The sequence below is a fragment of the Mesoplodon densirostris genome, chromosome 16, assembly GCF_025265405.1.
Source record: "Mesoplodon densirostris isolate mMesDen1 chromosome 16, mMesDen1 primary haplotype, whole genome shotgun sequence".
Lineage (NCBI taxonomy): Eukaryota > Metazoa > Chordata > Mammalia > Artiodactyla > Ziphiidae > Mesoplodon > Mesoplodon densirostris.
The window spans coordinates 24,968,433-24,992,397 of record NC_082676.1 but is presented as its reverse complement, the minus strand read 5'-3'; the positions used below and the strand labels follow the sequence as shown (position 1 = coordinate 24,992,397).

The following is a 23,965-nucleotide window of genomic DNA, read 5'->3' as shown; positions in this document are numbered from 1 at the left end:
ATAGTCATTCAGTTCCCAACTGAGATTAATATATGTTTTGAAAATATAGAAAGCTGTATAAAATAGGAGTTGAAATTATAAATTCTTCTTTCTTAATATTGGAGCTTCTAATCAAACCCCTAGAAGATAGACTCAAGCAGAAAATTGCTTTGCTTATTCCATAACAGTATATCATACCAGGTTAAAAATTTACATAGTGGTGGCAGTATGGAAAGCCAAGGACTTCGTAGTCAGGACTGGATTTGAATCCTTTTTCTGCACTCAGTAGTATAGCTTGGGGCAAATATCTTCATCTCTAAAATAAGAATGATCATATCTACTTCTCTGGGATTATTGTGAAGAGTAGAAATACTGTTTATTAATATCCTAGTTCAGACCCTGAGTCTTTGTGGGGTCACTAACTGGTGGCTACATTTGAGGGATTTTTACTTTGGTTTTGTTTCAAAGCTCACATTTCAAACGTATGAAGTAATCACAGGTAAATAACAAATATGAATAGAAACATTTTATTTTGTATTAGGTAAAGATAATTCAGGAGGGCAATCATTCATTCTTAACTAGAAAATTAACTAGCAGTATTAAAATACAAGCAGGATTACTACCAGAGGCCATAAACCAACAAGAAAGGAAATCTCAGGCACGAGCTGATACCACATATATTGACCCAGATTCACTCTGCCTACTCTTCTGCCAGACCTTCACCCATGTTACATAGTTAATAACTATAATCTTACATTAGTGTTGGTTGGTATTTCCACAGCATTTGAATTAGAGCTTCTCAGTATTTTCTTAATGAATGAGTAGCTTGAATTAAGTGCTTTATTGCCTCTGTGAAATTGGAAGGTTTTTCGTATTTATCTAAGAGTTAGACAGCAGTGGAACTTAATGAGCATCACTGAGGGGCTTTGTAATGGATGGAATAATGTTAGACTTGTTTCAGCTGTTCTAACCACATGGTTCAACAGTGAATTTTAACTTGCCTATGTATAGTATTTCACTGATTCTAAGACTAAATTTTTCATATTTTAACATCTCTGAAACTGAGATGTGTATTACAATTGGAAAAAATTTTTTAGTGGTTCATCAAATAATGTTGTCTTTAAAGTCAATGATGTCTTAGATTCTTTGAAGTATGCAGTGTGTAAATATCTCTGTACAATAGATGTCAGTTTGTACAGAAGCAGTGAAAATCAATATGAGACTAGAGAAATATCACCATCAGAGGAGTATAGATTCCTGAGAACTTTATAGCACTGCTCTTTGATTTATTGGTATGGTTACTTACAAGATTTTTCATCCTAAATTTTCTTTTGATTTCAGAGAATGGTTCTTTCTTTTGTCACATGAGGTGTTGAACCCAATGTATTGCCTGTTTGAATATGCAGGGAAGGATAATTACTGCTTGCAGATAAACCCCGCTTCTTACATCAATCCAGATCACCTGAAATATTTTCGTTTTATTGGCAGGTTTATTGCTATGGTAAGTGCAAGTGGAGAATTGTGTTTACTTTGCTAATTCAGCAATACTAAAGCATTGTTTCTTTAACTTTCTCATTTGAAATTTTCTCATCATTAAGATATGTCTAAGATTGGGCTTGTTATTTCTGCCCTTTTCCCAGAAATATTCCATAATAGATCATATGACAGGGGAGTTTGTTTTGTTTGTTAGATGAGTTCTTCATTCAAAAAACAAAAACATTCTGAAATACAGTGAGATATAAGATATAAAATCTCTTATATCTTATAAGATACAAAATATCTTAAATGGTATTGTTTTCTTCTTGCATAGGCTCTGTTCCATGGGAAATTCATAGACACAGGTTTTTCTTTGCCATTCTATAAGCGTATCTTGAACAAACCAGTTGGACTCAAGGATTTAGAATCTATTGATCCAGAATTTTACAATTCTCTCATCTGGGTTAAGTAAGTTTGTTTCCTTTTAATTTATCATTGTTGTGTTGGTAATGTGTTCAGACTGTAAGCATGTAATTGGTTTACTGAATTTAAATGGTTTACATTAAAACTGTCTCATTATTCAATATGATAAATTTTATAGAAATATCTTAGGCAAAAATGTGATTTTAGAGCATAATGTTCCAGTTTTGTTGTTAATTCCGATGTTACAGTTTAACAATAGTTATTTAAGAACATAGTCCTTTAGTTAAAAAAAAAAACTCTTACATGACTGAATTAGTGTAACGATTTTACTTTCATTTGGGCAGAGAAAACAATATTGAGGAATGTGGTTTGGAAATGTATTTTTCCGTCGATAAAGAGATTTTAGGTGAAATCAAGAGTCATGATTTGAAACCCAATGGTGGCAATATTCTTGTAACAGAAGAAAATAAAGAGGAATATATCAGGTAAGAGAGAATGCTCCTTTTGGCATAGTTTTTAGCCTTTCTGTTGGACTGTATAGTACGCTGATAATTGCTTAGTAATACTAGTGGACAGTATGTCAAAAAATAATATTTGCCTTTATACTAATTATTATGAGAACTGCTCATGTATTATTAAGGATGCAATACACCACGTCCTACCTTGTAAGTACATTGAGAGAGGAACAAGAAAAGTGCTATGGGAGACATCCTTTCATCTAGCTATAATCATGGAGCAAGAATCTGATGGTATTTAATTTGAGCCTTGATGGTTGGGAAGGATTCAGTTATGTAGAAATAAGAGCAAAAGTTATATGCAGAGATACAGAGGCTGGAAAGCACAAGTCACAAATCGTAAATAGAGAAGAGTTGCCATGGTGCGTGATGCTGTCAGGCAGAATTGGTACCCCATCTGCCATCTCCTGCATTTCAGAAGCCAAGGAAAATGAAGAATCTTGAGCAGATGTTGTGGCTAGTAAGTTATGATAACCCTTAAGAGAACAGTTAAAACAGATTCTTGTGGAGGCAGCAAGGTAGAGGGACTATCCTGCAGGTTAATTCAAACTGTAAACCTTAACAAAGAATTAGTCTAGTGGATGCTAATGAGTTTAATCCCCCCCTTTCTGATATATTTCAATTTAACCAGAAATAGGAAGATTTATAAAGTAATAGAAAAGAATTTTGGTCATATAGAACTTTCAGTTTTTCTCCAGAAGTGGGAGTTTTAAGGCTAGAAGCAGTGCTGGATCACTTTTTTTTTTTTTTTTTTTGTGGTATGCAGGCCTTTCACTGTTGCGGAGCACAGGCTCCGGACGTTCAGGCTCAGCGGCCATGGCTCACGGGCCTAGCTGCTCTGAGGCATGTGGGATCTTCCCGGACCAGGGCACGAACCCGTGTCCCCTGCTTCAGCAGGCGGACTCGCAACCACTGCGCCACCAGGGAAGCCCTGGATCACTTTTTTAAATACCAATTCTGTAACTACTATGCCATGTAACATCATGGCATTGAAAAGAATCTCAAATTTATATGCAGATATTTTTGTGGGGAATATTTGAACATCAGGTAAAATTTTTAAGTAAAAAGATGGTTTTCTTAGTGTAGTCTCTTATGCTTTGCATTAGTTCATACTTCTAGTCTCAAGAGTTATTAGTTCACTGACATATTCTCAACACCAGTTCAGTCAGATGGGGGTGAGATTTCACATAGCTGCTGATTCTTGAGTTCCAGTTTCTGGATCTCTTGCCTGCTTTTCTACTTTTAAAATATTAACATATCCTCTTCACATTTCTTATGATTAATATTTGCATGGTATATTTTCTTCCATCCTTTATTTTCAATCCTTTGTCTTTCTGTTTAAAGTATGTTTCTTAAAAGCAGCATATTCTTAGGTCTTACTACTTTTATCCATTCTGATAATCGTTACTTTTAGCTGCAATTGGTACATTTAAATTTAATGTTATTACTGATATGATTGGACTTAAGCCTGCCACCTTGCTGTTTGTTTCTTCTATTTCCCAATTTCTTTTGTTCCTCCTTTCCTGCCCTCTTTTGTATTAATAATTTCTAGTTTTTCTTTTTATATATCTTTGGTTTTCTCTTAGCTATACCTCTTTAATTTTTAGTGACTGCTCTAATGAATATATTCATCCTTAACTTATCACCTTTAATTAATATTATACTAATACATTAATATTATATGTAACATCATAATTTATAATTAATATGCTACTTGTACATTATAAGAGGCTCATAATAGTATAATTCTGTTTATCTCATTTCAGCCATTTGTGCTGTTGTTATCATTTTATTTCTTATGTTTATGACCCCATAATAATATATTCTTGCTTTAAGCAATCAATAGATTTTAAAAGAAATTAGGGAATAATAGTCTTTAATATTTACTCACATTACTATTTCTGGTTCTCTTCATTTCTTTCTGCAGATGCATTTTTTCCATCTGGGATCATTTCTCACCCTTAAAAACTTCCTTCACCATTTCTATTAGTGTGTGCCTGCTGGCAATAGATTCTCTCAGCTTTTATCCAAAAACATCTGTATGTCATCTTCAGTTTTGAAGGATATGTTCACTAGATTTAGAATTCTAGGTTTATAGGGTTTTTTTTCTCTTTTTTTTTAACACTTTCTTTCAGTAATGTAATTCTGTTATTGTCTTCTATTTTTGATGATGTGAGCCACTGTTTCTCTTGTTTTCTGGATGAAATGTATGTTTTTTTCTGTGGCTTTTCAAAGATTTTCTAAAGGTTTTTTTAGCATTTTGCCTTGTATATATGCGCTTTTATGTTCTCCTGATTGATGCCATTTCAGCAGTTAGGGAATATTTTTGTGCTTTTTCTCTGTAGATGTTCCTTTTGCTTCGTTCCCTCTTCCATACTTCAGAGACTTCGGATACATGTATATTTAACCTTTGATATCATCCCAGATGCTGTTTATATTTTTTTCATTTTCTCTATGCTTCAGTTTGGGCCATTTTGATTGATCTGCGTTTGAATTCACTGCCTTTAAGTTCATCCAATTAAATTTTCATTTCAGATATTCTTTTTTTTTTTCTTTTCTTTTTTTTTTTGTGGTACGCAGGCCTCTCACTGTTGTGGCCTCTCCCGTTGTGGAGCACAGGCTCCAGATGCGCAGGCTTAGCGGCCATGGCTCACAGGCCCAGCCGCTCCGCAGCATGTGGGATCTTTCCAGACCGGGGCACGAACCCATGTCCCCTGCATCGGCAGGCGGACTCTCAACCAGTGCACCACCAGGGAAGCCCTCAGATATTCTTTAATTTCCATTTGCTTCTTTCAAGAGTTTCTGTGTTGAGAATCTTCATCTCTTCATATATTTTGTCCATCTTGTCCTATAAATTAGTTAATACATTTTTAATAGCTTTTAGAAAGTATTTACTAACTTCAGCATTGGGCTATCAGTTGGCCTTATTCTATGGACTTTTTTTTTTTTTTTTTGCGGTACGTGGACCTCTCACTGTTGTGGCCTCTCCCATTGCGGAGCACAGGCTCCAGACGCGCAGGCCCAGCGGCCATGGCTCACGGGCCCAGCCACTCTGCAGCATGTGGGATCTTCCTGGACTGGGGCACAAACCCGTGTCCCCTGCATCAGCAGGTGGACTCTCAACCACTGCGCCACCAGGGAAGCCCTATTCTATGGACTTTTTTCTCTTATGGGTCACATTTTCCTGCTTCTTTGCCTATGTAGTCATTTTTTATTGTGGATGATATATAGTAGAGACTCTGAGTTCTTTTTTTTTTTCCTCCCCTTTGAAAAATATTGAGTTTTGTTTTGACAGGCAGTTAAATTAAGGACAGATCACATTGATTGTGCAGAAGCTTGCTAGAGCTAGTCTACTTCCATTTTGCTTTTAATCCTAAAACATAATGTTTATTCCTAGAACATGGTTCATAGTCCTTACAATGGAAAGCCCAAGGTGTTTTACCATTACCTTGTGAGAATTAAGCTTTAATTCTGTCTCTACAGCCCTAGGTGGCTGCTGAAATTTCTGGTTGGGTCTTTGGCTTTCCAGTTGTTCATTGCACAGGGTTCCTTGGAGTTTCATCATCCTAGACATGTGTACTTAGGAGTGAGCTAAGGAGTTGAAGTGTGTTTCTGTGCAGATTTGGGAGCTCCTTTTCTTTGTTTTCTTTCTTCCAGGGATTTTTCTGTAGCTGCTTTGGCAGTTTTAAGCTCCCAACCTCATGTCTCCTCAACCCAGTAATACTGTTGCTTTTAGTTTGAGTTTCGTTTCCCTGTGCTCTTTGTAAGCTGGGAAGTGCCCTCAAAGGAGGAGCCTGGTAAATGCGGCTCTGCTCCAGTGTGCCAGCTTCCTCCAAGAATCTTGTCCCCACCAGCTTCTGCCTGCCTTTGGTTTCTCTCTGATGCCTTCAGACATTTGTTTTCTGTAATTTGCCCAGTGTTTATAATTATAATCACCCGGAAGATTAGTCCAATACAACCTACACTGCCATTTTCCAAACTTTCAGAGTTTTAATAAACTTTAGGACTTTGGTTGTCTGAAATTGTCATGAAATAATCAAATGCCTAAAATACATGTTTGTTTGCTTGTTAAAATTGTTAAAATAAATATTCTGTAATAAAACAGCAAGTTTGTATTTGATGTGATTTTAACTCTGTTAATGTATCTATGTAGATGAAGATCAGAAGAAAATCTGATATGATTCAATCAATATGTCCAAAAATTTGAGTCAGTCAGTAGAAGTTGAGCACTGAATATTTGACATAAAGGAATTACTGTTCACTTTTTTGGTGTGATGATAGAATTGTAGTTATGTTTTTAAAAAACATAAATAAAAAAATAAAGACGCAGACATAGAGAATGGACCTGAGGACACAGTGGGGGAAGGGGAAGCTGGGACAAAGTGAGAGAGTAGCAGTGACATATATACACTACCAAACTTAAAATGGATGGCTAGTGGGAAGCTGCTGCGTAGCACAGGGAGATCAGCTAGATGCTTTGTGACGACCTAGAGGGGTGGGATAGGGAGGGTGGAGGGTGGGAGGGAGGCTTTAAAGGTAGGGGGTATGGGGATATATGCATACATATAGCTGATTCACTTAGTTGTACAGCAGAAACTAACACAACATTGTAAAGCAATTATTCTCCAATAAAGATGTGAAAAAAAAAAAAAAAAAAACAAGGGCTTCCCTGGTGGCGCAGTGGTTGAGAGTCCGCCTGCTGATGCAGGGGACACGGGTTCGTTCCCCGGTCCGGGAAGATCCCACATACCACAGAGCAGCTGGGCCCGTGAGCCATGGCTGCTGAGCCTGTGTGTCCGGAGCCTGTGCTCCGCAACAAGTGAGGCCACAACAGTGAGAGGCCCGTGTACCGGAAAAAAAAAAAAAAAAAAAACGAAAAAAAACTTTAAGCTGCTTCAAGAAAGGAATAGCTTATACCCCTGAATCTCCCCCAGCATTGAGCATAGCATTGAGCGTAGCATTGCACATAGCATTGTGCATATTTTAGGTTAAGACCTTAGTTAATGATGAACTAACCTTGAGTTACAGAGATTTTGCATAATAAATTATGCAAATTAAAATAAAATTAAAAGAGACCTCATCTTATAGAAATATATACTGAAATGTTTGTTTAAAATGAAATTATATGCTATCTAGGGTATGGATAGGGGCATAATGAAATAAGATTGGTATTGAAGCTGAGAGATCTGTACATAGGGTTCATTTATTTTACTTATATATATATTTGACACTTTTCATAATAATAAAGTTTTTAAAAATTATTTTTATACTCAGAATTTAAAGGTAAAATCTAAACTTCCTCATAGTTTTTTTTTATATTTATTTACCAGAATGGTAGCTGAATGGAGGTTGTCTCGCGGTGTTGAAGAACAGACACAAGCTTTCTTTGAGGGCTTTAATGAAATTCTTCCCCAGCAGTATCTGCAGTACTTTGATGCAAAGGAATTAGAGGTAATGAGTTGTTCTTTCCTCTGCAGCATGCTGGTAAATAATGCCTTCAGGTGTCTGTTTTCAACTCACTTTACCATCTTTCCAATGGCAATAGTATTTTTTATTCTGGCAGTATGTTTCTGAAGCATCCCCAGCGGTTAAAAGAAGTCCATAATTTATCCAAATATATAAAGTGTTACCAAAAAAAGAAAAGTATTAGAACCTCTGTCCAGTGAGTGACTTAGTATACCTGAATATGTGTATATATGACACCAATCATGGAAACTCAACTTTTACAAGTAATATAGATAAAATTCTTGATACACAGTTTACAAGCCAAAACCTCCTGATTAAATTTTTGAAAGTTGTTTAATATTAGTCTTAACTATGTCTAGCATTTTTATATAGGTTGTACAGTTACCTAAAGAAACCATTTGTCTTTTTCATCCCTAAAGGTTCTCTTATGTGGAATGCAAGAGATTGATTTGAATGACTGGCAAAGACATGCCATCTACCGTCATTACACTAGGACAAGCAAACAAATCATGTGGTTTTGGCAGGTTTGTCTCATTTTCTTTCTTTTGGAAGACATACCGTAATTTTTGTAGATATTGCTTACCACATATGGAAATGAGTCACAGAAAAAGTGTACCAGTATGTTAAGGATCCTCATTCCATTCTATGCATTACAATAAATGAATACCGATTATAACAGCATTCTTTGACTATTGCCAAGTAAGCAACACACACCTTGCACCTTTGCCCAGAGTATAAGACAACCCCAGATAATAATATTCCCCTGCATTTGATCTAAATGCTTTTGGAATTTTGTAGAACTGTCTGAAGTATGGTTTTCATCATTCATATCTCATTAAGAATTATTTAATGTTTAGAAGGTGTAACTTAAGCGAGAGCCTTGGTTTGGAATCATAATGGTGTCTCTTCACAAAATTTCTGCTATAAGCACATGAAAAGTTGCTCAGCATCACTAATCACTAGAGAAGTGGAAATCAAAACCACAGTGAGGGCTTCCCTGGTGGCGCAGTGGTTGAGAGTCCGCCTGCCGATGCAGGGGACACGGGTTCGTGCCCCGATCCCGGAAGATCCCACATGCCGCGGAGCGGCTGGGCCCGCGAGCCATGGCCGCGGAGCCTGTGTGTCCGGAGCCTGTGCTCCGCAACGGGAGAGGCCACAGCAGTGAGAGGCCCGCGTACAGCAAAAAAAAAAATAAATAAATAAAAATAAAACCACAGTGAGACATATACCCATTAAAACGTGGGTTTTATAAAAAAAAAAAAGAAATAATCATCCTTGGTACGGATGTGGAGAAATTGGAACTCTCCTGCATTGCTGCTGGCAATATAAAATGGTACACCACTGTGGAAAACAGTTTGGTGGTTCCTCAAAACGTTAAACATAGAATTAATATGGTCTAGCAATTATACTCCTAGGTATACGCAAAAGAATTGAAAGCAGGGACTCAAACAGATACTTGTATAACTATGTTCATATCAGCATTATTCACATTAGCCAAAAGGTGGAAGCAACCTAAAATGTCTATCAAAAGATGATTAGATAAACCAAATGTGGTATATATATATATATATATGTATGTATGTGTATATATATATATATATATATATATATATATATACATACATACAGTGGAATATTGTCCAACCTTAAGAAGAAAGGGAATTCTGACATAGGCTACAACATGGATGAACCTTAAGGATATTATACTAAGTGATATCAGCCAGGCACAAAAGGACAAATATTGTATGATTCCACTTATATGAGGTATCTAGAATAAACAAATTTATAGACAGAAAGTAGAATAAAGGTTACCAGGGACTGGGGAGAAGGGAGGCAGAAGCAAGGAGATAAGTTTAATGAAATGAGTTTTTGTTTGATATAATAAAAAAGTTCTGTAAATAGTGGTGATGGTTACACAACAGTGTGAATGTACTTAATGCCATTGAATTGTACACTTAAAATGGGAAATTTTTATGTTAATGTATATTTAACCACAGTAAAAAAAAATGTTAATGCCTTCTAATTATGTAAAGAAATTTATGTAAAGAAATTCATAAGAAGCTGAGGTGACTGGGCTTCTGTAACAAATACAATTAGTACAGTAGGATAAAAATTCTTTACCAAAAAAAATTTGGCTGAGACAAAATTCTTGTGCTATAGGCTAGAAAGCATTCTCTAGACACTTAATGTTTTGAGTCAGAATTGTAGGAGTTAAAAGCCACATAATTCTGGCAACACATAGCTACACCAAAACATAAAGAACGCTGAGGGAAGAACATTACTGGGATGTATCTTGGTCAGAATTTATGAGCTTGATTTCATTTGTTCATAAAACCAAAAAGTCTGTTCTGACTCAACCTCTGTGTCCTTTGTAACCACATGAATTTCTATAGGACAGGCAGATCTAGAGGGAAAAGGAGGGGTGCCCTAGAAGAGCTGATCTTGAGACTGCATGAGTAAGGAGCTCTTGGGCCCAGGGCACTCTTCTTTTTCTGTTTCCCTATAAGGATGTGGTACTAGGATTGGTATAGGGGAGGGTTGGTAGGGCTTTTGACAAACATGGAGAAGCTCTACCATCCACAGTGGTGGGTTCAGTCATTTTCCAGTGCATCTGACACTGGGAGTTTGGTTAAGATTTGAAATGATTTTTTTCTTTCTTGTTTAGTATTCTGAACATCACATATGACCTATGTATCTCTTTAAATGTGCTTTTAACAGTTTGTTAAAGAAATCGATAATGAGAAGAGAATGAGACTTTTGCAGTTTGTTACTGGAACCTGCCGATTGCCAGTTGGAGGATTTGCTGACCTCATGGGTATGACTACAGGATCACTTTTCCTATAAAGAAAATTGTTTATCACACTGCTGTTATGTTAATATGTATACAGTGTATCAAATAACAAAGACAAGTATATTTTCTTGACACAGTTAACCTGGATTTGTGTCAACTTTTAAATCACTTTATAATCCTTATCTGTAGAAGTTTTTAACTCTTAGGCTAGACCCCACGTTTTAACTCAGTAGGATAATGGTCTTCTGTATATGTAGATCTGTTTCTTCATTGAGTCATATGGCAAACATTTCAGTGTCTCCTATGAGAGACACTACTATTGTTTGTATTATATTTTAGTGACTTGTTTACCACTCTTCCCTGTTATACCTGGAGCTCCTTGAGATATAGATCCATATCTTCATCTTTTTATTTCTAGTGCCTAGTAAAGTGCCTGTCACATAATAATCACTGATTAAATTGTATGTTATTTTGAAATGAATGACCTTAAGAATATTTATTTTGTGACTAAATAAGTAAATTCAAGTCTTTCTTTAACACCAGCACTATGCAAGTACCATGAGAGGATCGAAGTTGTGATCCCTAAGTCTGTTTCAGCTGGAGAAGAGAGAGACAGAATTAAAGAATTAAATAGGCAGTTCTGGATACAGTGTGTGGAACCAGTTCAAGACTTTAAAAGCCAGACCAAAAGAATTTGGACATTTCTTAGGGTTTTGGAAGCTATGGGAACTTTTTGAAGACAGGTGAACTTGCTGAAGCTGCCTTTTAGGAAGATTTGATAGTAAGGTATAGCATGCAGATGGAAGAGCCTGGAAATAGGAAGAATGATTAGAGCAATGATAAGAACCTGATCTTAGGAGATAAAATACGGATGGAAAAGAAGAGAGAAATGCTAGAGAAGTTCCAAAGGTAGAAATAGGACTTGATTAGAAAACGAAATATAAAGGAAGAATGTTTACCATGTTATGAAACATGGAGAAGTTGTGAAGTGTAAAGAATCTGCTGAGTTTAAGGTGACTATCAGGCAACCACGTAGAAAATCTCAGTGAGGGGACAGCTTTACGGGTGTTGTTAAAGCACGAGTTTAGAGGTAAGAGTAGAGAGAGAAAGTAGACTCATAAGAGCAATGGAACAGTGACCTTTGAAGCTGTGAGAATGGATGGGCTTATACAGAAATAGAATACAGAGAAGAGTATAGAGAGCTGATGCTTAGAAACATTTAGGGGTGAGACATGACTAGCCTAGAGACAGACTTAAAGGAGAGGCCAGAGAATAAATATTTTAGTCTCTCCGAAGCAATATAGAAGGGAAGTTTTTATCTAGCGCTACAGAGAAGGAAGTCTCAAAAAGGATAACTTGTAAGTCCTTTGAGAATGCTCTGTAGTTTGAAAAAGAGAAACGATGGTGGTGGTTGGAGAGGTAAGGAATAGTGACCAAAATGAAGAAAAAACTGGTACAAGCTTCTCAGTATAAACTGGAAATCTGATTATTAAAAAAACAAGAACTAGGTCTTCTCTTGGGAATAATACTTGGGGTTGGATGGAGCAGTCTAAAGCAACACAAAAGGATACCTGTGGAAGACAGACAGTGAGATTGTGGTTCATCGAATTTTAGAGGACATTGGTTTAACCTTCCTTCCACCCAATGTAGGAAAAGAAAGTTGTAAGAGTGATGTATATAACAATTTAATCTGGTGGTTCTTGACCTTATCAGATCTAATATCCCATTTTTTTTAACATATTTATAATATCCTCACGGAATGAAGTTGGTAGATGTGAAATAATGTATCTACAATCTCCAAAAAATACAGATACATAACACTAGCTGTAATATAAAGAAGAAAAATTTTAAAAATGATTTATAAAGAAATAATATTTATTTCAATACATGTACATTTGGGAAAAACTCTATTAGAAGACACAAAATGTTGTTCCTATTTAGAAGAAAAGATTTGGGCTTAAGAGAAGGTCAGAAGCCCTTCTGTATAAGAATCACTGGAATATGAAAGAACAGATAGAAAAGGTAAGAAATAATAAATAGACTTAAATAAATATAAGAAAAAGAGGGAAATAACCTAAGTGAATTAAGGATAATATACCTGCCAGAATAAATTATAGCTGATCAAAGTAGAGAAAAATGAGGTAGATCTTATTTCAAAGTGTAGTGTCTAATCATGAAATTCCATTATAGGCCAAGGCTCTGATATGTACAAAAGCCTCAGAGACCTTTTTAAAGTTGAAATAGGCTGAAAAATAGGAAAAGAGGTGCAAGAGTCTATCTGAAAGTTGTTTCGTTTAGGGACAGTGTCAGAGTAAGATTGAAAACAACAGGCAACCTGAAATTAACTTCAGTATATAATGTTTACAACATGATGTCTTACAATTCCATAAAATTTTAGAAAGCATCCAGGGTAATAGTATTGATAATATGACATATTTGTACAATAGCCTTTATCAATGAAATTCACTAAAATCCTTCATTTCATATTTCTCTGCTATTTTATTTTATTTTATTTTTTTAATTTTTATTTTTGTCTACGTTGGGTCTTCCTTGCTGTGTGCGGGCTTTCTGTAGTTGCAGTGAGCGGGGGCTTCTCTTTGTTGAGGTGCATGGGCTTCTCATTGCAGTGGCTTCTCTTGTTGTGGAGCACGGGCCCTAGAGCACATGGGCTTCAGTAGTTATGGCACGTGGGCTAAGTAGTTGTGCTTTGCGGGCTCTAGAGCCCAGGCTCAGTAGTTGTGGTGCAGGGCTTAGTTGCTTCATGGCATGTGGTACCTTCCTGGACCAGGGCTCAAATCCATCTCCCCTGCATTGGCAGGCGGATTCTTAACCACTACGCCACCAGGGAAGTCCCTCTCTGCTATGTTAATATTTGATTCTAAGTCTATTAAAAGCAATCCAGACTCTACTATTACATACTAATTAGCACTATTAAATGAAACTTTCCATCTCTGTGGTTAGAAATGCTGTAATATATTGAGAGAATGTGCCAGTACATAAACCATTTAATAATTTCAAGCTTAATTATTTAATAATTTTAACTATCCTTTTTCATAATGACCATATCCTATGTTACTGGGCTTTTCGCATAACTACTTGTGAAAACACTTCAATGTGATTAGATACAAAAGTACTACCACTTTATATTTGTACTGGGTTTAGTCAGGTGGAACATGAGAAAGTTCTTTGGGTATGACTATCTTACATATGGCAAAACAATAAGTGTGCCTGGCCCCTTCTTATTTAAAAGTCCAGTAGTACTACCAGTCCTTATGACCACCAGTAAATGCTTCTTAGGGAGCAGTAGTGACCTTTTTAGAAAACCAGTGCTTAAAGATAACCATTAACAGCTGACTCCAACACAAGGTAAATGAGAGGCAAGAATGGGGTGTTAAGTGTGTAAGGGTCTGCCCTATAGGACCTATAGGCACAAGCATTGTTAATATTGAATTCACTAGGTTGTTTACATTTTCTAAAGTTTTAACAATTTTCTATTTAAATCAAGTTTTGTAAGACAGTGAGCTGTAGTTTCCCTATTGTGTTTAAAACTAAAATTAAGCTTTTTATGTGTTCTGTTCTTATGTGAGGTATTATTAATTTATAGCATTCTGTTATTCTGGCTAAGGAATACTAGATAAAAGTGCATTTTCTCCTCTTGGGCATACATTGACAATGTGGTTCTCAAACTCTAGCTCTCAATCAGAATCGCCTGGAAGCTTGTTAAAACACTATTGCTGAGCCTCACCCCCAGAGTTTTTGATTCAATTCAGTAGGCTTGGGTTAGGGCCTGTGGATTTGTGATTCTTAACAAGTTCCCTGGTGATGCTGATGCAGCTGGATTGGGGATAACAATTTGAGAACCATTGCACTATCAAACTGTTGATGATTTCACTTTTAGGGAGCAATGGGCCACAGAAATTCTGCATTGAAAAAGTTGGGAAAGAAAATTGGTTGCCTAGAAGTCATACCTGGTAAGTAAAATCAGAAAGATTCAGTTATATGTATAACTGAATCACTTTGCTGTACACCTCAAACTAACACAAAATTGTTAATCAACTATACTTCAAAATAAAAGAAAAAAAGTGTAGAAAATAGCCTTTTCTCATTTATCCTGTATATACTAAAATGTGTTAGGTATTAGAAATGGAATACTTTGCCCATGGTATTGAATTATTTTTAATAGCTTTAGTGAGACATAATTTATGTAACAAAAAACTTACCCATTTTAATTCAGTGATATTTAGTAGATTTTCAGAAAAGTAACCATCACTATAATCTAGTTTTAGAGTATTTCCTTCACCCCAAAACAATCCCTGTTGCCATTAACAGTCAATCCCTCACCCGACCCCGAATTTTTTTTTTGAAATGTGATATTTAGAAAACTTAACTTTTCTCTGTAGGCAGAGGAAGAAATCAAGTCTAGATAGCTGTAGGGAGAGCTACTCTAACATGGTGACAGAAATACTATTTTCTCATTACAAATGTAGTTTAACCACATTTCCAAAAATGTACAAAACTAAAAACAAACCCTAATCTTAACTCTAATACAATATATTGGAATTCAACCTAATGTCAACAATAGTTGAACTTTATTTTGTGGGACATTTCATTGGTCATATATATACCTTGCGGGATGTTTGTTTATTTTCCCTATCTACCCTTTTTATTTGTTTTATTGTTTGCTCCTTTGTATTTTCATACATGTGGCTTTTTAAAAATAACAGCTTGGCATGTTTGTTGAAAATCAGTTGACCTTAAATACATGGGTTTATTTCTGGGTTCTCAATTCTATTCCATTGATCTATATGTCTGTCCTTAATGGCAGTAACATTGTCTTGATTACTGTAGCTTTTCAGTGAGTTTTGAAATTAAGTATGCATTCTCCAACTTTTTCAAGATTGTTTCTGCTCTTCTGGGTTCTTTGGATTTCCATATGAATTATAAGATCAGCTTGTCCATTTCTGCAAAGAGGTCAGCTGGGATGTGAATTGCTTTGATCAGTTTGGGGGAGTAAGGTCATCTTAACAGTATTAAGTCTTCTGATCCATGAATATCAGGTGTCTTTCCATTTGTTTAGGTATTTAACTTATTTCAGCAATGTTTTGTGGTTTTCATTACACAAGCCCTGCATTTCTTCTGATAAATTTATTCCTAAGTATTTTTTTCTTTTTGAAGCTATTATAAATGGAATTGTTCTCTAAATTTCATTTCAGATTATTCATTGCTAGTATATCAAAATACAATTGATTTTTTTACATTCATCTTGTACACATATATTTTGATTTGATCTTTTCTCCCTTTTTTTAAACTTGGAACAGATTGTGCCATTACATTATTGTGAATAGCTTATCTCAGTCACACATGAAAACCAGCCTCATTACTTTTTCAAGTTCCATGTTTCCATTTGTTCATTTCCATAACCATAAATTTATTTTCCTTTTGTGGATAGCATTATTTCGTCTGTTGCCAAACATCTACCAGCACCTTATCCTATAAATATAGCAGAGGGCCAAGGCTTTAGGGCAGATTCACTACCTGTTACCTTGTGAAGGTGTTCTTAATATGGCCCAAAATTAGAAGATGCCTTTAAAAACTCACAGCTAAGAATATATTGGACAGAGAAATTCAGTCAGACGAACATATTAGATATTAGAGCCGAAAACTGTTTTATTCTTAATGGGGTATACTTAAAACCTTTTGATAAGAGACCTATGACTCACAAAGCCTGAAGTATTTACTGTCTAGCCCTTTACAGCAAAAGTTTGCTGACCACGTATAGATTAGGGTGGATGGGAAAGCTTGAGAGGAGTAACATTTTACTGAGTACCTGCTGAGCACCAGTACTGTGCTATATATATGCTTGTTTATTCTTCACTCTATCCCGAGAGATAAATATTGTTATTCCCATTTTACCAAAGAAAAAACCAAGACTCAGAAAAGTAAAAAACACCTGCTCAGGGGCCCAGTGACAGAGCTGGGATTTGAACCTAATTTTGCCTGGCTTTAAAACCATTGTTACACTGCCCATAAGATTCTTAATATATTTCCTTTTCTCAAGCTAACAATTCTTACTTTTAGTTTTAACCGCCTGGACCTGCCACCCTACAAGAGCTATGAGCAACTGAAGGAAAAGCTGTTATTTGCTATTGAAGAAACAGAAGGATTTGGACAAGAGTGACTTCGGAGAGCTTGCACCACCAAAGGACAAGAACTTATTTGCAATGTTTGTCCTTTTCCTTCTTTGCCTATTGCACATCTTGTAAAATTGGACTGTGACTGTTTAGAGAGTTACCTTGAGTGTAAGTAAATTAATGTTATCTTTGAGATTTATCTCCCAGTGATTCTGGATTTCTTCTCAATGTTCCAGAACTCAGATCTGCAAATGACTAGTCAAAACCGTACTTAACATGGAATTAACACAACAATGAAATCTGCCTTGTCTTATTCCACTAGATTGTTTCCTTAACAAAAATTTTGTATATGTGTATCAGAAGTCTCATTTGGGAGTAGGGTTTTTTCTTTTAGAGATTCTGAAAATATGCAGGGAAGTCCCTTGGTAACTAAAATAGGTAAGATCTTCCTGTTAAGCCTCATGGTAAGAGGTATTTGTTTAAAATAGCCCAGCTTCTGGGGATGTGAGCAAACTTCTGGGTTGTGCTCTCCCTCTTATTTCAGCCTGGCCTGACTGTTGTTTTTCCTTTCCGGAGCATGAAATCCATGCATCATTTTGATGTTATCTCTAGAAAGGAGAGATGTGAGACTCTTGTATCTCTCTACAAAGTAGTTTTGTTAATTTGAATTCAGAGAGAAGTTGGTCCCAGCCTGCAAATGACTGCATAACTCTCTTCATTTGGAAGTTTGTTTTAATTGCCTTGCAAATACTAAACTTCACAAACAATATTAACACTATGCTTCCTTCACTGTCTGTATAAAAAAGTTAACCTAAAATTGGAATTAATTTAGCTGAATTCTTTGAAGGCCATCAACAATTTTTATATGTTCCTGTATATTAATTGCATCTTTATAATTTTATCATAATCCAACAACTTCAGTTACATTTAATTATTGCTAAGGAGTTCAAGTTATAACTAGAGTGCTTTCTAAATCAAGTAGAGGTCAATGAAACATCCTGTAAAATTACATTTTCATTAGGGAGGGAGAGCTGTGGTACTGGCTAAAAAGAAGGGAGTAATATGTTTATTTGCAATACATTTCTAGTAACCACAGAAATGTACTCTGTATGTGAATTAAAACTTTTTAAATTGATAATTTCTCTGACACCTGTTAGAGTAGTTATTTCCATTCTTTCCCTTGTCCTGATCTGGATGTTCTGTTCACCTCTAAAAATTTTAACAGGTTTTCCCCATGACTGTTAGATTGCTCTGTTAGTAACTGATTAATGAATGCACTTTGACTTTCTCTGTGGGAATTTTTTTAACTTAGCCTTCTTAGACTCTGTCAAGATGACAGCTGTCAGAGGTTTGACTTTATGGACAGTGGGAGGAAGCCGAAGCCAGCTGAGTGCCTATCATAGTTGAACCCTGAGGACAGCCTCATAGCTCATGAGATAGGAACTTTGGCAGGTTTCAGTACCATAGCATGAACAAATAGCATTGAGCCAAAAATCAGCAGAGAATAGCAAACCCCTGTTGTATATGGAAAGAAAACGGGGGTTTTTGTCCCTAACTACTCTTCCATCTTGGAAAAACAACAAAAACACTTTGCAACTTGTGTATCTGTACTCTAAAACACTGCCATCATAAAGCATACTTACGTGAGTGAAAGGGTTGCCTCATCCAGAAATTGTTAGTGTAAAGGGAGAGATTCGGCTCTCCCCAAATCCTATCTTTATTTTGATTTTATCCTCCTTACTCTAGGAAATGTAGTACAGTCTCTAAGCCCTAGTTGTTTTCAAAGTAGTGACTCTGCCTTTTTGTTGGTAGGGGGCAAAAAATTCTTGCTTTGTCTTACAGAGCGAATGTCTGCCAACTACCCATTCGTTATATATAAGTCTGAATTTTGGTAATATATGGCTATGGAGATTAAGCCTTCTATAAAGACTTCCTATTGAGGTGAATGCTTACATTGAAATGTAGTTACCTACAATATTTACTAGAGATTTATGAGATTAAATTAAGAGATAATGTAAGAAAGTAGACTTTTTTTGTTCTACATAATGCTTGATGATTCATTTAGGGACCTAGAAATATTGTTCAAAAATGTATAAATATCCAAAAGGCTTTCTGCCCTATATTTTTAAAATACAGAATAGTTATATTTGAAGTAGTCCTGGCCCTAGTTCTATAGGGCTTGGCTATTTAATATTTTTATGGAAGAAACGTTTAGTTCTGGAAAAGGTAAATGCTTGTATATATTTTTGCAGCCTGGGATCTCCCTTACTCCATTTCTTCCTTTAATTTAAATGGCCACATGTATATGTCTTTCCCTGCTGTGTTAGGAAAATGGGGGCTGGATATCCCAAGAATCAGAGGTTATATAAAAATACTGCAAATAGACAGCAGACATAAATATCTACCAAATACTATCTTAAATTTTGGTCCAAATTGATCATTTGGAAATAGATTTATTGTAAGTGTTTAATTAGAGCGATTTCTTAAATCTGAACTAAATTGCTTTTTAGAGTCCTTTTTTCTTTGTAAGCATTGTAAATGCTAATAAATCCTGTTAATTTTTTTACTGCATGTTATGTTGAAATAAAAACAAAGTAAAATGAGCAATTGCCTTATTCTGCTCTTTTGGGAGGTTGGGGAAGGCAGCATTTCACATAATCTGGGTCTGGAGGGAAGGACCTCACTTGTTTCATCAAATAGAGTGATTTAAAACTGGTCCAGCCGCTCATAATAATGAATTACTGCTCTGTCTTTTATGATCTTATATCAGAGTGCAGAAGAATGTAATTTCGTAAGACTTACAATAACTCTATTTAAAAATCAGGTACTAGTTTTTCATCAGGAGATTGACATACCAATGTCAATTCATCTGAAATTTTAGTGAAACATGACTCACCTGCCCAAAGAGGTCTCATCCTAAATGAACTATTTCAGTCAAACCCACTCTGCCACTTTTTATTTACCTGGTTAATAATCTGAAATGTTATTAGGGATGACTCATGGAATTAGACTTCTCTATTTTTATATCCCTCCTTGTTTTGGATGTAACTCCATCCTTTTAAACTCCTTTAGGTTAACTACTTCTATTTAATATTATTGGTATCTCCAGCCCCCCTCATTTTTTTGTTTTTCTTTTAGAGTTATTTACAAAATTATTTGTATATATGCTATGCTTTCATTAACCAAAAATGGAATGGGAGCACTGGATTGTATATTACTGTATTGGAGTTCCTTTGTTTTCTTGAACTGTAATTTCAAACACTCAGGTAACTTTACAAATACCACAAGGAGTGAAGTGCTCTTATAAAGGTCCTGCAGGGGGCTGCCTCACTTGCATTTCCCTAAAAGTTGTAAGACTGTTTACAATTAAACTTTTTGGTCCTTCATTTGCACACTTTTCTTTTAGTCTTGAGTAAGGTTTTCCCCACTTGCAGGGAAGCCTTCTATGTGAACAGGTCATATAGATTTCTGCCCCTCTGCTTTTGTAAGTGAGCAGGTTACAGCCTGTCTTGTACTGTGGAGTAGATAGGAAAAAATCTAGGAAGACTCAGGTGAGACTGTATTTAGTGCCTATGTTGAAGAGAACCAAGATGAAGACATCTCCTTTTCTGGGACAATCAAGGGTTTCCCTAAGACAGGATCCCAGCCATAGGTGCTCAATTGAGAATTACCAGCTGGCTACCAAGACCTTTTCTTATTAGGAAACCAAGTGATCATGCTCTTATTTAAAATAGATCCAGGGGAAAGATGCTAAGGGAAGTGGGTTTTTTTTAATATTCTGATCTAACAGTGACTGGAGGACAGGTTCCTTCCAGATCCTGCAAAGTAGGCCCTATCCTGTTTATTCTGTCCTATATAAGCAGCTAGAAAGCTCTAGTTTTCAGCGTGGCTAAAAAAAAGAGGGAAGACATGTTCCCCACAGCATGAGGAAATCTTCCATGGGAAAATAAGTAGTTACTTTTACTGAGCATTTGGCTGTCCAGCCCCAAACCCTATAAAGCATCAAACTGGGACTCAGCTCTGACTGACTGGCTGCTATTCTCTGGACTTTTAGGACGAGTGTCTCACATCATGTAACTCCAGAATAGAAACTGCTGTCACTTGCAGCTCATTTCATTGGTCAATTCCCATATGTCTGTCGGGCTCCTTTGTGGTCAGGACATTTAGGGGAAAGGTCCACGGGAATCTTCCAGGTCTTCACTGGAGACCTAGAAAGGACAGTATTGGTCCCTTATGAACAGGTTCCCATTGAGCAGAGATGCTGTGGGCAGGAGGGTTTCCTCAAAGAAACTCACAGGGAAGGACACTGAGAATTTTCAGGCATACCTGCAGATCGCTGAAAATAGCCATGCTGTTATTTTCCTCATTTCTAATTCAGACCTCTTCTATTTATCTTCTCTATCCTAGCGACCAATATCACACCTATATTTACTTAGTCCAGGACAACTGTCAACATTTATTACTATGTCCCAGACACTTAGATATGCTACATGCACTGTCAGTCTTCCTGGTCACTTTCAGAGAGGAATGATTATCTCTATTTTATAGAATAGAAAATAGGCTCAACGTAATTGAGTAACTTGAAGTGTCCACAGCTATTAAGTGGCAAGAGTGCAAATTGGAATCCAGGGCTGTCTGATTCCAAAGACTGCGTGCTTAAACGTTTTGCTGTACTGCTACTCACAACCAGTTCAGCTGTTCCATAACCAGTTCAGCTGTTCCATCTAATTGGTCTCCAAATCCTATCAAATCCACTTCCAAAAAAAATTTTTTTTTTTTTTCCGGTACGCGGGCCTCTCACTCTTGTGGCCTCTCCCGTTGTGGAGCACAGGCTCCGGACGCGCAGGCTCAGTGGCCATGGCTCACGGGCCCAGCCGCTCTGTGGCATGTGGGATCTTCCCGGACCGGGGCACGAACCCGTGTCCCCTGCATCGGCAGGCGGACTCTCAGCCACTGCGCCACCAGGGAAGCCCCAAAACTTGAATCACTTCTTTCGGAGCTGCCCGCATTACCACAGCCCACGTCCATCATCCCTACCATGGTTGACTGTAGCAACTTCTTGTCATTGCCTCCGTTCTCTCCAGTCCATCTGTGCTGCCTCAGAATGATTTGTGGAAGAGTTGTCTCATGGTTCTCCCCTCTTAAAATATTACAGTGGTTCCTCCACTGCCACAGAATAAACTCCAAAACTCATAAGCCTGTCACTCAAGGCCCTGACTACTTCCAACTCCTCAATTCTTATTCTGGTTCCAGTCACATGAACTTTTTGCTTTTGTGATTGTGATCTTGTTCAATTCATTCACCCCCTCTCAGTCTGTTTCTCCATATGTAAGATGGTGGTGATGATCATCCTGTGCTTATCTCCCAGGTTATTTTGAGGTCCAGTCACTGCAGCCCTTCTTCCCCTTGCTAAACACTTTTTTTTTTTTTTTTTTTTTTTGCGGTATGCGGGCCTCTCACTGCTGTGGCCTCCCCCGTTGCGGAGCACAGGCTCCGGACGCGCAGGCTCCGGACGCGCAGGCTCAGCGGCCATGGCTCACGGGCCCAGCCGCTCCGCGGCATATGGGATCCTCCCAGACCGGGGCACGAACCCGTATCCCCTGCATCGGCAGGCGGACTCTCAACCACTTGCGCCACCAGGGAGGCCCTAAACACTTTTATAATGTTTCCAGATTCAATAATCATTTCTTTGTATCCAATCCTTTTTTTTAAACTTTACTTTGAAATACTTTTAGACTTATAGAGCTGTTGCAAAAAAATAGTATAGTACAGGGAACTCCTGCACACACTTCACCCAGCTTTCCCCAATGTTAACATCCCATATAACTTGGTACAATTATGAAAACTTGACATTGGTAAAATGACACTAAACTACAACCTTTATACAGGTATCACCAGTTTTCCCACCAGTGTCGTTTTTCTCAGTCTCTTCCAATCTGTGACAGTTCCTCATTCAGACCTTGACATTTTTTGAAGAGTATTGATCTGGCACCTTGTAGAATGTCCTAATATTGGTTAATGTTTTCTTATGGTTAAGGCCATGGATTTCTTTTTGTGAAAAACACCATAGAGGTGGTGTGCCCTTGGTGCATGATACCAGAGGGCACATATCAATATCCCATTACCAGTTATGTTAACCTTGATCCTCTGGTTAAGATGGTGCCTGCCAGGTTTCCTCACTGTAAAGTCACTATTCAATCCTCTTAATATGCAGATGCCCCTAGAAGGAAAACCAGATCCTCCCCCAGTTGAAAGAGGCTACAGTGGAATGAATTTTTGGAGATCATCTGCGTTGAATTCAGCAAGATCCAGTGCCTCAAAGAAACACTGTAAGCTGAGGCTAACTAATTAGCAAATTATTTCCTGCTAGAGAACCCATAAATTTTTGTGGAAAACGGAACAACATAGTGTTGCGATAAAAATAGAAGTGAGGTGTTTTTTTTCCCTCTCCTGAGAACAAGGAAAGTAAAGGGAACAGTGAACAGGCTGGAGAAGAAAACATAACCTGGCCTGAAAGTGTTAATCACTCCTTGCTTTATTTTAACTGTTACTAATCGGTAGTGTCTGTAACTAGATTTGAACTTCACAAAACTAACCTCACTCCCTGATACTATGTAAATTACATCCTGCACCTATCACGCTAACGCTGTGTGAGTTACATCCTGGGCCTATCAACCCCAAACTTCATGTAAATTACATCGTGGTCCTGGTGTTTATATTCCCTGCGCCCCCTGGTAACAAATCACCCCCTGTAGCTTTTGCATTTCAGAAAGAAGGTCGCAGGCAGATAAACCAGAGACAAAGGGACCCAATTACTGGACTGCCTAACGCCAGCTATGACTGTTTTGAAATAATGCAAGGAGAAAAAGAATGCGAGACTTTCACTACTTTGATCCTTATATACCGGGGACTGCGAGCCCCACATATAAAATCTCCGTTTGGGGGTGGGGGGACACAAAGTTCTTGAGGCGCTAGCCTGCTGTGTCTTCCCTTTTGCCTGGCAGAGGAATAAAGCCATCTCTCTTATCCTCCAAAATCTGTCTCGTATTTCTGTTCAGCATCGGTGCACGGAGAGCCAAGATTTGTTGGCAACAATAGGGCTCCAGGAAGAAGGTGAGAAAATGAGGGAGCACAGAAATGTGAGGTGGCGGCTTCAAGGGAACACCGGGTGGCTGCTGAGCTCG

At 37.2% G+C, this 23,965-nt stretch overlaps 1 protein-coding gene across 1 annotated transcript in view; it reads left to right on the top strand.

Annotated features, from left to right (window-relative positions):
- Window positions 1-20,236, top strand: part of ITCH (itchy E3 ubiquitin protein ligase) — a 120,924-nt gene extending 100,688 nt beyond the window's left edge. Inside the window, exons 18-25 of the mRNA XM_060119851.1 lie at window positions 1,321-1,480; window positions 1,790-1,923; window positions 2,223-2,363; window positions 7,724-7,844; window positions 8,279-8,383; window positions 10,578-10,674; window positions 14,549-14,621; window positions 16,729-20,236. Of these exons, the coding sequence (XP_059975834.1) occupies window positions 1,321-1,480; window positions 1,790-1,923; window positions 2,223-2,363; window positions 7,724-7,844; window positions 8,279-8,383; window positions 10,578-10,674; window positions 14,549-14,621; window positions 16,729-16,828 (931 nt within the window). The 3' untranslated portion in view covers window positions 16,829-20,236. The remainder of the gene's footprint in view (window positions 1-1,320; window positions 1,481-1,789; window positions 1,924-2,222; window positions 2,364-7,723; window positions 7,845-8,278; window positions 8,384-10,577; window positions 10,675-14,548; window positions 14,622-16,728) is intronic.
- Window positions 20,237-23,965: the final 3,729 nt, after the last annotated feature.